At 39.4% G+C, this 15,023-nt stretch overlaps 1 protein-coding gene across 3 annotated transcripts; it reads right to left on the reverse strand.

Moving 5' to 3' along the window:
* Positions 1–146: 146 nt before the first annotated feature.
* On the reverse strand, positions 147–10,455 carry ANKRD22 (ankyrin repeat domain 22; the record flags this gene model as incomplete). 3 transcript variants are annotated; one of them, XM_079312906.1, is made up of 6 exons in its annotated part: positions 147–2,250; positions 2,920–3,018; positions 3,892–3,969; positions 4,286–4,390; positions 5,117–5,308; positions 10,252–10,455. In XM_079312906.1, 6 exons carry the CDS (start codon positions 10,270–10,272, stop codon positions 2,173–2,175), a joined length of 573 nt encoding a protein of 190 aa, XP_079169032.1. In that variant the 3' UTR covers positions 147–2,172. The 3 variants fall into 3 exon arrangements, with proteins under 3 accessions (XP_079169032.1, XP_079169031.1, XP_079169030.1); XM_079312905.1 differs by having other exon boundaries at positions 4,286–4,393; positions 10,252–10,450; XM_079312904.1 differs by lacking the exon at positions 10,252–10,455 and having other exon boundaries at positions 4,286–4,393; positions 5,117–5,359.
* Between the last annotated feature and the right edge of the window lie 4,568 nt (positions 10,456–15,023).

A 15,023-nucleotide genomic window follows, 5' to 3' on the forward strand; every position in this document is an offset into this window, starting at 1 on the left:
TGATTATAAAAACCTCCAAAATTTCTATTTGGCAATAAGAGTGGTATCTAGGGAAGAGATTGAGACACAGGCACACATAATGGATACTTCTATTGGTATTTATATATTTTTATTTATTTCTTACTTTTCTCATAATTTGAGTGTTACCACGGTGTTATTGTGACTGCTGTCTTCCTGAGAAGTCTGAGGTATATAAGAATGAAAACTGAAAACATGAATATATTTGTCATTCTCATGCCCAATTTTTGTCTTCCTATGAAGATGCAAAATATGATTTGATCTTTTCTTTGTTGAAATTAATAATTTTGTTTATATTAAATTATTGATCCCCTTGACAGACAACCTGTCTTTGTTTTCCCCTCCTCAAATTACCCTTTAATGGCAACATAAGCAAGAGATCTTCAAGCACAAGAAACTGAGCAGATAATAGATGACTACAAAACATCAAGGAATCCAACTTCAAAAAAATTGATAAAAGTATTTCTCTTCCTTCCATGCCTAAGAATCACCCAAATGTTAGTTCACATACCCTGAACCCCTCACAGGTTCAAAGACCATGAATGGTCCTGCAGGAATAAAGGGATGTAGACTCATCCAGCAGGAGCACCCCAGGCTATGCAGCTCCCACCCTATGAATTATTCTTCACACTGGCAGTGAAGCTGCTGCAAGCACTCTGAGCTGTCTCCATTCACTTTTACACAGCTCTGTGCCATTTTGATTCAAGCAGTTCCTAAAACATGGGAAGGCAGTTGGATGTTTTCCCTTCCTGGCCATTAGCCCTGAGTGATGGTGTCTTCATAATCCATCCAGTGCCTCTCCTCACCTACAAGCTGATCTGGAGTGTCTGTCCCCAGATTGCAATAAAATGTTCCTTATTACAGGCTCCAACAAGAAGCTGTACATGGGATGTTTCTGGCTGCAGCCTCAACCTCAATTTGTCCAGCAAAGACCCTTTGTAGCTGGAGTTTATATCCAATAAAATAGCTAGAGTGAAAAATATATCTGTCTGCAGCACAGGAAAAGCTTGTCCATGCACCTACTACAGCACCCATTAGCAATGCTGTACTGTACTTCTGGCAGCTTACAGGAAAAGGTCAAAATTGTCAACAAAAATAAAAATCCATTAGAACATGGAGGCAGAACACAGCAGTGTATGGAAGGAGTTTCTCTTTTATTGCTGCATTATTAAATCACAAAACACTGGGCCACTTTAATACATTGCTTTTTACCACAGGTTTTCTTCTGCCTTCACCTAGGCAAGAGAAGACTCGTGGATATATTATTATTATGATTGGTATTATCCCCTGCTGCATGCACCACTCTGTACAGCATGCTATCCTGTCTAGTCCCATGGGAATGATACATCTGGTTTCCATCAACAGCATTTCATTTATTGACTCTTTTTTTTCTTTAGTACACTGTTTATACTGGAAAGGTAGTCAAGAGACCTGTTTCGCTACTCAGCCAAACATATTTTCTTTACTATTTCTTAATGCATTAAAGTGATCTAGGGAATTGACTTTCTTTATGGTCTCCAGCAAGGCATTGAATCTCTTTTTGCTGTTTCTTAGGTGAAAAAAAAAAAAAAAGAGAAGATAGTCCTACCCTTGTAGCAACACAGTGAGAATTAAGGTGTGTGAAAATTGTAGGGAGGAAGGGCTCAACTGAGAGATTTGTTTTGCCAGCTCCTCCCATTGTAGGAAGAGAAATACCAAGAAGAAGATTACCAGACCTTTTATAACTGCTGCAGCATATTGTTTAGTTCCCCTATGGAACAAGTAACACACACCCTAAAGGATATTTTATTTTTGCATTGGCTGCCAACCATCATATGCAATGTTTAGGCTTCCAGATATTTTATAGCCTTCAAAATCCACAGTCTGCAGAAGTCAAGTAATAAAATTGGTGAAGAAGATGGAAAGGACAATATTTTGAACACTATTGTAGTAATTCATGGCTTAGTAAAATAAAATCAACTTCTTTCAGCCCACTCTTGGCCCTGGGGTACTGACAAATCTCACACAAAATTGTCCAAGTCTGCACAGGGAATGGGTGGATGTGGACTAAGTCTTTTTCAAGTATCAGCCTTCATCCTCTGCAGGACTTCTGCTGTTGTGAAAAGTGGATTGTCAGATGAGGTAATTTTCTTCATGTTTGAGAGTCCTTGATGGTTAGGAATCTTTTCTTATCATGCTCTCAATGTTGTGGAACTGTAATCTTCTTGCTATATCTAAAGGAGTCTCCCCATCCTGAAAGAAACACATGAAATAGATTACAATATGATAGATATGGGTCAAGTAAAAAGAGATTTCCTCACTTTGCCAGTTGTGTAAGGTCCCCTGTCACTTCTGCTCTAAAATAAAGATTTTGGGACATGCTGAGCTTAATACTGCTCTGGCTGAAGAAAGGAACAGACACCTCCCCTGCAGTAGGGAAAGCCTTTCCACTGTTCCCTGGGAGCAATATCCAAATGTACAGAGCTCAGCTGAGATTTAATTTCAAGGGCAGCATAGGTAACACACTGCTCACCTCAGCTCAGTAATGTGGGTACTCCCAGGTCAATACTGATTTGGGCAACACTTGAGCTGTTCTGGTGACAGAAGCAGCCTGACTTATCCTCTCAGAAGAAGGGTGCTCAACACCAAAAACCCGCCCAGAAAGTCTTTTATCCCTGCAGCCTACATCTTAGGACCAGCTATTACTGGTAGAAGTCCAGCAGTGAAGGATTCATACTCTGAAGTTGCTCTTGTCAACAAAGGCAATGGAGCAAATGTTTCATACCAAAGAGGAAACAAATTGGCTGCCAGGAAGCTGTGCACCCTTTTCTTTAGAATGCTGTGCACCAGCTAAGGCCTACAATGGACTTAATGGTTGACCACCACAACAAGTAAATGCATTCATCACCTTCACCTTCTTACCTGATTCTTTACAGAAGTGTCTGCATGAGCTTCAAGCAATAGAGGAATGACTGCCTGGTTTTTCATTTCACAAGCATAGTGAAGGGCTGTGCTGCCAGACTGAAGGGAAACAGAAGCAGATTAATTCTATTTCTATGACTTCTTTAGTAGATCTTAGGCAAGTATGGCTACCTATAGCCTTATCAGTTTTCCCCCTAACAGCTGGATGCAAAACACACATACCATTTCTTATCACAATACACTACACAATAAACCAACTGCATTACCATGAGAAAAATAGGAACAAAAAAAAATAATTCATTCCCTGGGATGCAACTGCTAAAACAGGTTTGATACATTAGCAGGAAGCCACTAATTTCAGGGAATCACATGAGCTTGATCTCAGAAGCTACATCTTAAACAATACTATTTTCTTGCACTTCAGTGCTCTAGAATTTCACTGCTGATAAAATTGGTATTTCTCCTTTTTTACCTTAGAGGAGAGGAGCTCTTTACCTCTTCTACCTTAGAGGAGAGGAGCTCTTTACCTCACCTCAGTGGACACATAACTCCATGTATGGCAGATCAAAATACTCTGAAGAGCAGGAGAAAACACAGGGCCTTACCCTGTAGTCCACAAATCTGTTTGAGTTCAAAATCTTTAAAATGCTGAAAAACTCAGATGCTTGTATCACTAGAATCTTTACATAATTGGGTATTTAATATATAAGTACCTCAGCCCAACTTGCCTGGATTCTCTTATGAGGGCATTGTTCAGAAAGTGAGGATTAGTTGATCAGTGGGGAATTATTTCTGTATACACTATAAATCTATTGCCTAAGTGTCAAGAGAAACACTGAATCCTCCTGGTACATCAGTCAGTTTAATCCCTGATGCTCCTACTCCTACTATGTTGCTAGAAGGTTCTGTAGTCTGTTTTTAGCATGGTTTCCTGCATGTGAGCCCCATTTGCATTTGTATAAACCCACTTACAGAGTCTGCAGCATTCACATCGACTCCAGCTCTAAGCAACATCTTGACCAGGTGTTCATTCTGCTTTGTCTTTGAGACCTGTTTGGTGCAAGGGAAAGAGGAACACAGTAAAACAGCTCATCAGCATATGGTCTTAAGTATATTTGTGCTAAATACTGTGACTTTTCAAAAAAGAGGCATGGTCTCTGAAAATGTCAGACTGATGCAGTAATACAAATCTGTTCTTTCCCCAGCTACAGCCACAGCAAAATCCCTTCTCCTTCTGTTGTACACATCCAGTCTTGCTTTAACAAAGCAGCCCATATTCTATAGAGGTTCCTGGCCTCAAACATTGCCATGAAAAATGTGCTTAAGGGAAAGATAGAGGGTCATTCTTGCTTCCATGCAGACTCACCATGAGCAGGTACCCAATGAGCATGACTGGCATGAGGATTATGATGAGCACATAGTCAAGGAAGGTGAAGCGTTTCCTCACAGCATAGTGGAGGCAAGTGCGGTCCTTCTAAACACAAACTCTGATCAGTGCCACATTCAGTCATCTCACTTGGCTTAATAGTGACAAGAGTAGGACATTTCAAGTCCCACAAGCTTTCTTTTGGACTATCTAATAGAAAATATCCTGTAATTTTCAAGCAGAAATGCATCTTGCTTCCTTTAAGTAGAAGCACATTTAACACATAGAGGGTCATGGAAATCAGGCTACACGTGCAAGGAGCATGCAGGATACAAAAGGATATGTTGGCAAATTTGGACCTGGCTGCAGAAATTCTAAGGAGAGAGTGGGTGTCTCATGTGTCTATTGCTGCCACACAGCAATGTAAATCAGCAGGAGGAATCACCACAGCCCCCTTCTTATGGAGGTGCTGGCTACTGAAGCAAGGGAATGTGAGACCTTAGGACATCTCTTTGGGGACATCAGAGAAAAACAGGAAAGTAGCAATTACCACCACAGACTCCTATTAAGAACAAAGTTTAAAAAAATCTTTGAATACTGAATATACCAAAGCAACTAAAGGGCAGGTCTGTAAAGTTTTGTGCTAACTGGCTACAGGTTGTCACAATGGAGCTGGACACAGCATCCAAATAAGCAGAGAAGCCTTTTTGTTCCACCTGTTTCTCCACATATCCTGAGTGGGAAACAAACTTGAGATTTGTCAGTGCTTGCCAATGTCCCCACTAGCACTGCAAAAATCTTCCCACAAAGGAAGAGTCAGTAGCCACTTACCTTATTTCTGAGGTTGACATCAGCATGTTTTCTAAGAAGATAGTTAACTATCCTGTTGTTTCCTTGTCTACATGCGCAAATTAAGGGAGTGTCTCCACTGAAGCTGTCCTGGACATTCAGATAGTTGCTGTTGCCCTCCAAAAGCAGATGAACTCTATTGAAATCGTTGCTATAAGCTGCCTGACAGATGGGCTGAAGGGAAAAGATAATAGTGATCAGCACATGCTTCACTAAGACATCCATGCTTTCCACTCTGGCTTACTGCTTACACACCCTAAAATACTTGACAGAGGCTGTAGTTCTTGGTGCCTTCCAGAAGATGGTGGTAGGAGACACTCCTGCAGCTGCTGCACAGCCCTCAGCCCCAAATCACAGCCTTTGCACAGTGGAATGGATCTTCTGTCCCTTTTGGATGCTGTTTCTATAATCCAGGAAATCAATCCTGTTGATTTTCAACAGGAAAAAAACCAACAGAACCGGCTTCCATTCTCTCAGGAGCTGGTCACTGTATTAAGCAGCAAGCAGGGACAAGCCCAAGTGCCTGAGTTTGCATCAGGCTTCCCTCTGGCTGAGCACTGCTGAACAGAAGGAGCCACTCCTGACTCATCCGTTCCCAGAAGAGAGCCACCTTTCAGGTGAAAGTTGAAAAAACAAACCCCCACCAATATTTCTTTTCTAGATCTTAAAATAACTAAAAAAAATACATGCCAGTGTGCCCGCAGGTGAGATCCTGCTTGGCTTTTGGGAGCTGCTTGCTGGGCAGCTTTTCACTCATTATTTCTACACATCCTTGACCTAAACTCCAATTCCTTCCCTCTCCAGTAGCAAGAAATCAGACTAAGGAGAAGCAGAGAAATGCAGGAGCACTACAAATTCCAAACAGCCTAATACAGGCAGAAACTCACATTTAGAGGTGGGGCAGACTGGTAGTATTTGAGTTCTCCAGTTAAAAACAGAATAAATCTTTCTTTTCTCTGATACTGAGGATTTTAACCAACATTTTCCAAAATATTAATTTTCTTTAAATATTACCTGTAGTTTTTCCTCTCCATTCTCCTTTATTTCACATCCTGAATACTCTGAAAAAAATCTTGTCCTGAACTCTGAGCTCTTTCCTCACTCCTCCAGTTTGTTCCCTCCCCTCTGTCCTCCCCTCTACTCCCACGCCTTCCTGCCTTAAAAATATTCATCTTGTTTACACTTTTTCAGCCAAACTTTGATCTACAACACAGGTTTATCTCCAGCATAATTACTGCCTAGTTTTCTGGACAGCTGCGTAAGAGAAGTGATTTGTTTCCAAAGAAAGTATTTACATGCTCACCAGACCTTGCACCACTTCTTGTTTTGTTTTTATTATGTCAGACAAAAATCTACAAAGAACTCATGCCATATTTTAAATATGCACACCTGTTCTGTATTTGTATAGAAGCTCACATATACCATTTAGTATTTTGCATTGCACCAGAACCAGAACTGTTTTAATGATTTTGAGGAGAAAAGCCTCTTTTAAACTCCATTTGGTGTGATTTGCATGCAGGTGCCATCTGAAAGATCAGTTTTCTCTAGAACCTTGCTCTCTGTCATGTTGGTGTTTAGTACTGTATCTTCATGTCCGAGTCTGTCTGCACCTCTGATTTCCCTGCTACTCTTGGATTTAGATATTGCTTTGCTTATTTAAAGATGCAGGAGATTTGCTCTTGCTTGATTGAACACCTGTTAAAATCCCAGTCATTTACCATATAAATTTACTCCTTTCTAGGCTGGTTTTGCTCATTCAGCAGCTCTAGGATCTGCTTTTCTGCTTTCCTGCTTTTCTGCTTTTCTTTCTCTACTGTCTCCAAGACTTTTACTTGCTAGGCTGTTAAACCCAAGGCATTTCTGACTGATGCTGCCATTGATCTGTGGGATCTTTTTCTAAACCTTACAGTGCTGCTGAACTGAGTTCCAGAGCCATGAACAATGATGGCACAGACCACTCCCTCAGAGACCACATTATTTGGGGCTGAAGTCATGCACAGAGACCAGCACACACAAATCACACAGAGTCCTTCACCTACTGAAACCAGCTCTTCTCAGAAAGCATCCAGGGCACAGAGAATGTAAAGAAGCAGTTCCCATCCATTCCAACAACTAATACCTGGGTAACTGATGCATTTAAAGTATCTTTTTAATCATTATTAATCCCCTGGAGTGGGGCTTGTTTGTAGAAATCATTCTCTCTGCATTGAAGTGTTTCATTCATGTTTAAAGAGAAAAACAACAAAGCAACACAAACTCTTCCCCCCTTTATATGGGATCTTTTTTGAGGCACACACTGCTGGTTTGTATTCATGAAAATACATTTTAGTCAAAGAAAGGTGAAAAAGTCCCACAGACCAAACTTATAATATACCTCCCAAATTGGAAAACATGACTCCATGGCTGGAAAAGAAAATACAGTAGTAAAATATTTAAGTAAAGGAACAAAGCAGTATCAACAACTATAATTTCATGATACTGATATCAATGACAGTAAGGATTCAGAAAAAAAAATGTGTTAGAAAAGAATAAAGATAAGGAAAATTCTGAATAGCTGGCAATCAGCCACTTGTTCAAGAAAGGCAAATGCTATATTAGACAGTGTCTCTCACAGAAAGAGATGTTACAGAAGTCACTTTACTGGGATAGTGTACAGGGTTCTTGTCATTTGAGTCTTAAAATGAGACCAGACCATGGCAGAAACGTGAAACCTCTCTACAACTGAGGGATGTGAAGAGCCTGAAGAAAGGTTGATTTGCTTAGCTGGGCTAGGGAGAGACAGCACTGTCAATGTACCAAAATAAATTAAAGGGTCAGTGTTTAAAAAGATCAATTAATTTCAAGGAACACAGTAAAAAAAGTGATACATCTGACCAAGAAATTTAGCATGCAAATTAGAAAGATATTTGTATTCATAAGCAGAGTAAAGTAACAAAACAGGCTTCCAGTAGCAACAGCTTGGACACAAACCTGCCTGGCCCCAGGCTGGGGCTTGAGCACATGCCAGGTTTTCCGTGGTTGTGAAGTCTCAGCCACAAATATCTTTTCCACCTCTCACTTTTTTTGGGTTGTCACTCTGACAACCTTATCTGAAGGAGGAGTAACTGTGCTAAAGACTGTTTTAAACTATTCTCCAAAGTTTGCTCATAAGACAGTACTAGAAATTCTTAAAAACAGAAATACAGCATTTATCTGGAGTATCAGCAGGGAGGACAAGTATGGAGTTAGAACAGTGTTAGGTACAAAGAGTAGGTTCCATCCAAAAACCAAGAAGACATATTTCCTTTGAGTCTATAGAAAAGCCTGGAGGATAAGAAAGTGGAAAATCTCACTCCATTTTCTACAGTGTTAGAAGATTGCCTCAGTAGTGATACATACAGCTCAACAATCTGTTTCATATTTGTGTTATGGCTATTACTGTTGCATTGTTATTTTTATCCCTCCATCATACACAAGAGAGAAATAAACCTATGGGATAGTACTCAGAATACCTGAGTTTCACATATAGGTGCAAGCCATGCCCAAAGAATGCTGAGAGCCCTCAGGAGCAGGTCACCAAATAAGGGGTGCAAGAAAAGCACTAACACTTTCACTATCAGGAAGGACAATTATAGAACCATTTGTAAAATTTTTAAATCAACTGTGGAGCATGTCAGGTTCTAGTAGTTTACTCAGATCCAGATGAACTGCCACATCTGAAGCTGTCTGATGTTTTCAGAGTTTCTTGCATCACTCTCTGCTTTCCTGAGCAAGTGATAAATCTGCTATTTAGCAAGTTCTACCATACATGAAGCAAAGGTTAAAGGCACAGTATGAAGGACAAAGTGTTCAACCAATAGAGAGGAGGTGAAGGTAAAGCCTGTCTTGCAACTTGGAGAGCAATTTCAGTTTATAATTGCTTCCTCCTTTAGAACTCCAAGGGATTGCCTAAATTACATAAACTTTTGCAATTCTTTAGAAAAAAGGAAGATGCTTTTTAATGTCAAAATATTCTGAACCAATTCATAGCTTTTTCCTTTGCATTAAAATTATACCAAAAGCATGCTATGAATTTAAAGGAAATTCTAAATTATATTTAAGATGCTGAGGAATACACTAATATCCCATACATTCTTCTCAGAAAAGGCAACTTACAGTTCTTTATTTTCAGTTCCCTAGCTTTCTATCCTGTACGAAAATGAACCATAATTTAGCCAAAAAAACTGTATCTCAAAATATTTAAAGAAAGAAAATGAATGTATTTGAAAATATTAACTAGCATGAAAAATGTGGACAGCATTCAAACATTCTTTAAACACCAGTGGAATTGAGCTAGACTTCACCTGTCTCCACTGCAGCACTATCTCATAGTAGATCTGGAGAGAGGCAAGAAACCCTTTCAGAATAAGCTACAGTCTATTCAGCCCATCACCTTATGAATGCACAGATTCATGCTCCTTGTAATACTGAAAGAGGAGAAGATACTTGATTTCATTGAATAGCTTTTTATAAATAAAAGGGTGGCTTTGAGTGTAGAAATGTAACCTTTAAAACAACAGCTGTGTAATGCTATATTCAGAAAAACACACCCAGTGCAATGAATTCTTTCACAGTTCCCACACATGCAAACAGGAAATTTACAGCAGAATATGTTTAGGTAGGATTCATGCAAAACTACAGGAAAATGTTAAATAAACCATATTTTGGGGGAAAACCCATAAGATAAGATTTAAAAAGTTTACCTTCCTAAAACAATATGGAGGGAGTGGAAGGTTTCCTTTGACATCAGCTTTATTGTCTGTATTCAGTGTGAGCCAAGGAGTTGCCTGCTTTTTGCAAAGGTTTTGTTGCTTGTATCAAGTACAGAATCATTCTGATCTCAGTGCAGAACAACAGAAAATGGTGAATGCATGCTTTGTGAAGCCCCAATAATTATGCTGGTTATTGCATTTTCTTTGCTTCTATAAACAATACTACTGACAGCTTGTAGTAGACAAAGGAAAACATTTCCAGAGGGAAAAAACTTCCATATCCCTTCAAGCCTGTGTATGGGGAGCTGCAAAGGGAGCAGACCAAACCCAGTGAGTATCCACCCATACCTGCAACAGCATCAGGAACTGCAGAAAATGGTCACGTACCTCTGAATAAAGTATCCCCATGCCTATTCTTCACTCTGGAGCTCCTTCTGCTTCAACAGCACAAGCTACCCTCACTTCAATGAGCTTGAGCTCCTTCGAATCTGGTTAATAGTTAACTTAGAACTATCACTTTTTCTTGAGCTACCAACTCTTTCTACTTAGTAGCATAAAACAATTGTCTTCAGAAGCCCAACCCAGGGAGGAAAACCTGAGAACAGCAGCTTACGGGAGACTGACGGAACAAGTTACAACACAGAAGCATTTTCCTTTGTCATGTTTGCAATAACATCCTTCAGTTACCTAAAAAGGAAAGTAGCAAAACAGGTTGAGGAGAGGAGGGAGAGAGAAGGAAAGAAAGTTTCACAAGTAAAGCAATGGAGGAGTGAAAAGAATCCAGAGCATGAAATCTAAAACTTAAAATAATGAAGAATTGTACCTAGTTTGTCACCTAAGCTACTGTTGACCAAAACATTGTTCCAAATCTTCTGCAAGAACACCTCATATGCCCATCAGGAAAAGGGAAGCAATTAAATCCCACACCTTTAATGAAACCTCCCAGTATAATTAGCCTCTAACTCTTTAATTAAACAGGCCGGCCACTTTCATCACTTGTGCTCAGTCCTCTCTTTCTAGCCCAGCCCAATCAATGAATATGATTCATGTCTAACCTGATAATTTTAAATGTTAATTGGGAAGAGAATTATTGCAGAGGGCTCTGAGGACAAGATGCTGATAACATTTCTGTACTACACTCAGTCTTTCCAAGCAAGGCGTGTGTATTTCAAATGTCTGAATTCACCTCAAAAATATCTTTTCTATTTATTTATCTTATCTATTTATTCTATTTATTTTAGTTTAAATCATGTTTCCTGCATTCCAAGCAAATTTTTTTTAAAAAAGTTTTAAAACATATGCATGCATCTGAAATCCAAGCCCTCTGCCTTACATTTGAGAACTTCTATTTCCAAATAATCTTCATATCATGAGGTGGAGGACCATATAAAACTACTTGTTCTATCTCCAGCCTTCTCTAATTGAAGCAGTACAACCACTGGCTGTAGTGTTAATTTGCTGGCACTAGTTGTAACCCTTTCAGTGGCTGTTTATCTGAAGAAAATTAGTCTGGCATGTAACAGACACAGACACAACATCTACCTGTGACAGACTCCCTGGGATCCTCACATCAGACAGACCTTTCAGCATGTGGAAAACGCTGTTGGACTGAGGACATGGAAAAGTGAGTAACACCTCAGAGGTGAAAAGGTCTTCCTCACCAGTATTTCTTCACATGGAGATCCTTAGATATTCCCATCCTCCTGCATAGTGACCTGCTTGTTGGAATTTATAAACTACAGCTTGTGGAAAGAAATATTGAATCACTAAGATGCCACATAAACCAACTTAGTAGCTTAATTAATCCTTTAGAATAAAAATAAATAAATGCATGGCAATCTGAAAAAGTATTTAAAAAAAAAAAAATTAAAAAAAAAAAAAGCCAAAAAGCCAGCCAAAAAAAAATGTGCATCCTCTCCAAAGCAGAGTAATAGCTTCAGGCAACACTTTTCCTAAGAAAAGTGTAAATTGCCATTTAATTCAGCATCACATCCCAGGTCCTCTTGAAAAGGACTGAAGTGATGACTTTGGTCAGAGCTTTAACTGAAGAACAGTTGAGCAGCCCAGCCATGATGAGGCATGAGACTCATGCAAATGTATAAAGTCCCAAGATCACTTCTGCTTAACCTATTGCTTCAGTGCTCTTTGGCATGCTTGTAAATTAAGATTAGAATCCTGATTTTTTTTTTTTTTTTTTTTTGAATAAGGTTTTTTTTCTCCAAAGGTTATCAAGACTCAGTGCATGGACAAACTGTCATCTACCCAGTCTGTGTAGAAAACATGATTCTTGCTTCCTGACAAAATTCAACAACACTTCAAAAGTTTCATGTGAGCCAGAAGGTAGCTAAATATTTTTCAGAAAGGCCTTCACCAGAGCAGTAATAAGGTAAACTAATATTTTAAACTAAATATCAATAGCTTCAGAACAGCATATTCAATAAAAGTCACAGGAGATCATTTGTCTCTTTAAATTCCAACCACTGGAGTTTGTAATATTGCAAATCATGAGTTACACTACTCTCAGGAAAGCAGTCTGTGGCTTGTCAGAGTCATGTGTGCAGAGCACTCCTCCAAAACACATATTCCCAAGAAATGCAGTCCTTGAATGGCCAGTGTCTGGACAAGAGGGACACTAACACCTCACACTTTCCCTCGGAAGGTTTTTAACTACTTGTACAACATCTTTGTAGCAACTCAAGGGTCCCTTGCACCTCTGCTGCAGGACAGGATGAACTCAACAGACCCAACAAGCACAAAGAACCCTCTCCATGGCACAGACCAGAGCCTGTATTTTATAACACTAAACTGAGTCCATGCTAGTTCCAGACCACCTGGCCTTCAGCATTTAAAAACAGAATATTTACTGTCTCAGCTGTCCTGGTTTTCTAAGTAAGGATAGCCCATCCTGGGAAGTTTCTGTTTCTAGGTTTTGTGTTTTCTATTCTCTTCTTATTGCATGACTTTTCATCCTCTTTTCTCTTTTCAGATGGGCTAACATATATTTTGCTCTTCACTTGGTTCCCATCAACAATATCATACATCCCATATGCCATCACAAGGTGATACAGGTAAAATGTTGTAGACCATTCCCAGCTGGCAATTCTATAAAACAAAAAATGTAGGATGGTATCAGATGGGAATAGAGCAAAATCTTCAATATTTCTCACTAAGCAGGGGTATCAGACCTGCTGAGCTGTGATGCTTTTCATTGAGAAAACACATTTTTGGCTTTTCCACAGACTGTGCCCTATTTCATAAAGCAGAAATTTTTCTGTGGTGCCTCCCAGGTTTTGTTTACTAACAAATACCTACTTCATTCATTTTCCCAGGCAAGGCAGCATATCATAAACACTGTTCCAAAGAATTTGCTGCATCAAGAAACCAGGCCAGTTTCAGTGAGGATCAAGCCCCACAGGCTGACTACAATTAATTCAGTGGCTAGACAAGGGCCTCCAGTATATTGTGTTTACAGAGTTCATGGAGATGGCTTGGAAATAGTAAGAATTAGTGTTAGCACCCTCTCTTATCTCCAAGTTTAAACAATTTTTTCAAACCTAATTCAGTTTCTGAGAATCCCTACAGAAGCAGGGTAATTCAGAGCAGACCTTTTTCTGCATGTTGTGGTGCTCACACTTTTCAAATCACTTTTGTTTTTATTCTAAGGTTATCTAATAAAGAAGGATGGTCCCCAAGCCATCATCAATTCAGAAAACAAGCAACTGGTGTGGAACCAGTGACCAAAACAGCTTTTGTACTACCCAGAGCAGCAGAGATCACATTCACAGCTAGAAAGTTTTGATAAAATTTGGATTCTTCCTCCTTTTTATCCCAAAATACAGTACTTACAGCACTTACTAAGACAGGTAGCAGTCCAGATAAACATCTGCCACAGCCTCAGGGAACAAGAATAACTAAGCTCCTCTAAAGTATTCTAATGACAGGTTAGATGCCTCTTTACCTCACCAGATCCATGGTGCAATTTGGTCTTTCAGAATGTCATGCAACGGCGCTATTTATCATAGAATAACTCCACTCCCTAAATACTGCAAAACAAGCAGCACTTTAACATGCTCTCCTATACACACACATCTCACTCAGAACTCTGCTGCTGCTCCTTTCATTGGCACAAGCCTCTGGCAGTGGATCCACAGGAGCTGCAGCAGGAGGGACTGCAAACAGAGGTAAGTTGCTGGTTCATGTGCATCCATGGTCTCCTTCCCTTTCCCCTTCCATACAGATGTGCTGTGCAGCTGGTTATCAGAGCAGCCAGCCTGCCATCCTTTCTGACTGCTGTGCATCAAAGCAAAGGTTTCCCAGAGGTGGAGAGGAAAAAGCCTTTGATCCTTGCAAATGGGAAAAAGGAGTAACTGATGGTTTCATTTTGTCCTCCTTGGTTTTTTTTCCCCTAGGGAAGTCATTGTGGATGCATAGAAATCACAGCATTGAAAGCATGCACATAAATTAAATAAATCTTGTTCTTATACTTCCAAAAGCATTTGGATTTCCCCTGTAAGTTAACCCAGAGATTCTGACAACTGTTAGTCTGGTGTCTTTCTCTCCCATTTATAGTGTATGTGTAAACCATTATGACTCTCTCAAGAGTACATTGATGAATTTCTAGTAGGTTTAAGGTTTGTGTTCATTAATATTAAAAAGCTCCAGAAATTGTATTTTAATGTATCTTTCAGGCACCTTCCTCTACCTTTTCTTTTCTTTTTTATATATTTCAGTTATTTCCAGTTTGCTATGGTAAATGTCACTCTTTGACATTGTTTCATTGCATAAAAAGACTAGATTATTTTTCAAGGCTCCTACAGTCATAACTTGGCCCTTGAAATTACTGAGACAGTTGTGTGCCAAGCCTTGGAGTTAATTGGTGCATCATGTCTGATTTACAAAGCTTTCATACTCAATACAGTATATAGAAAATTGCATACTATAAAAAAGGTAATAATTTAGCCACCCCCTACCTTTATCTTTAGCACAAACTGTGACTTATGCTGAAATTTTCAGGTTTTTTCCCCAAACAATGGTCCACATGCAGAAAAGAGGAATGTGGTTTTTATTTTTGTTTGAACTAAATAGAATAGCAGAAAACAGTGGAATATTTACTCTGAAACTGTGTTTCCAGAGCACACAGGTAGGAGGATTTCTGTTGT

This window comes from Erithacus rubecula, assembly GCF_903797595.1.
Source record: "Erithacus rubecula genome assembly, chromosome: 9".
In the NCBI taxonomy this organism is placed as follows: Eukaryota; Metazoa; Chordata; class Aves; order Passeriformes; family Muscicapidae; genus Erithacus; species Erithacus rubecula.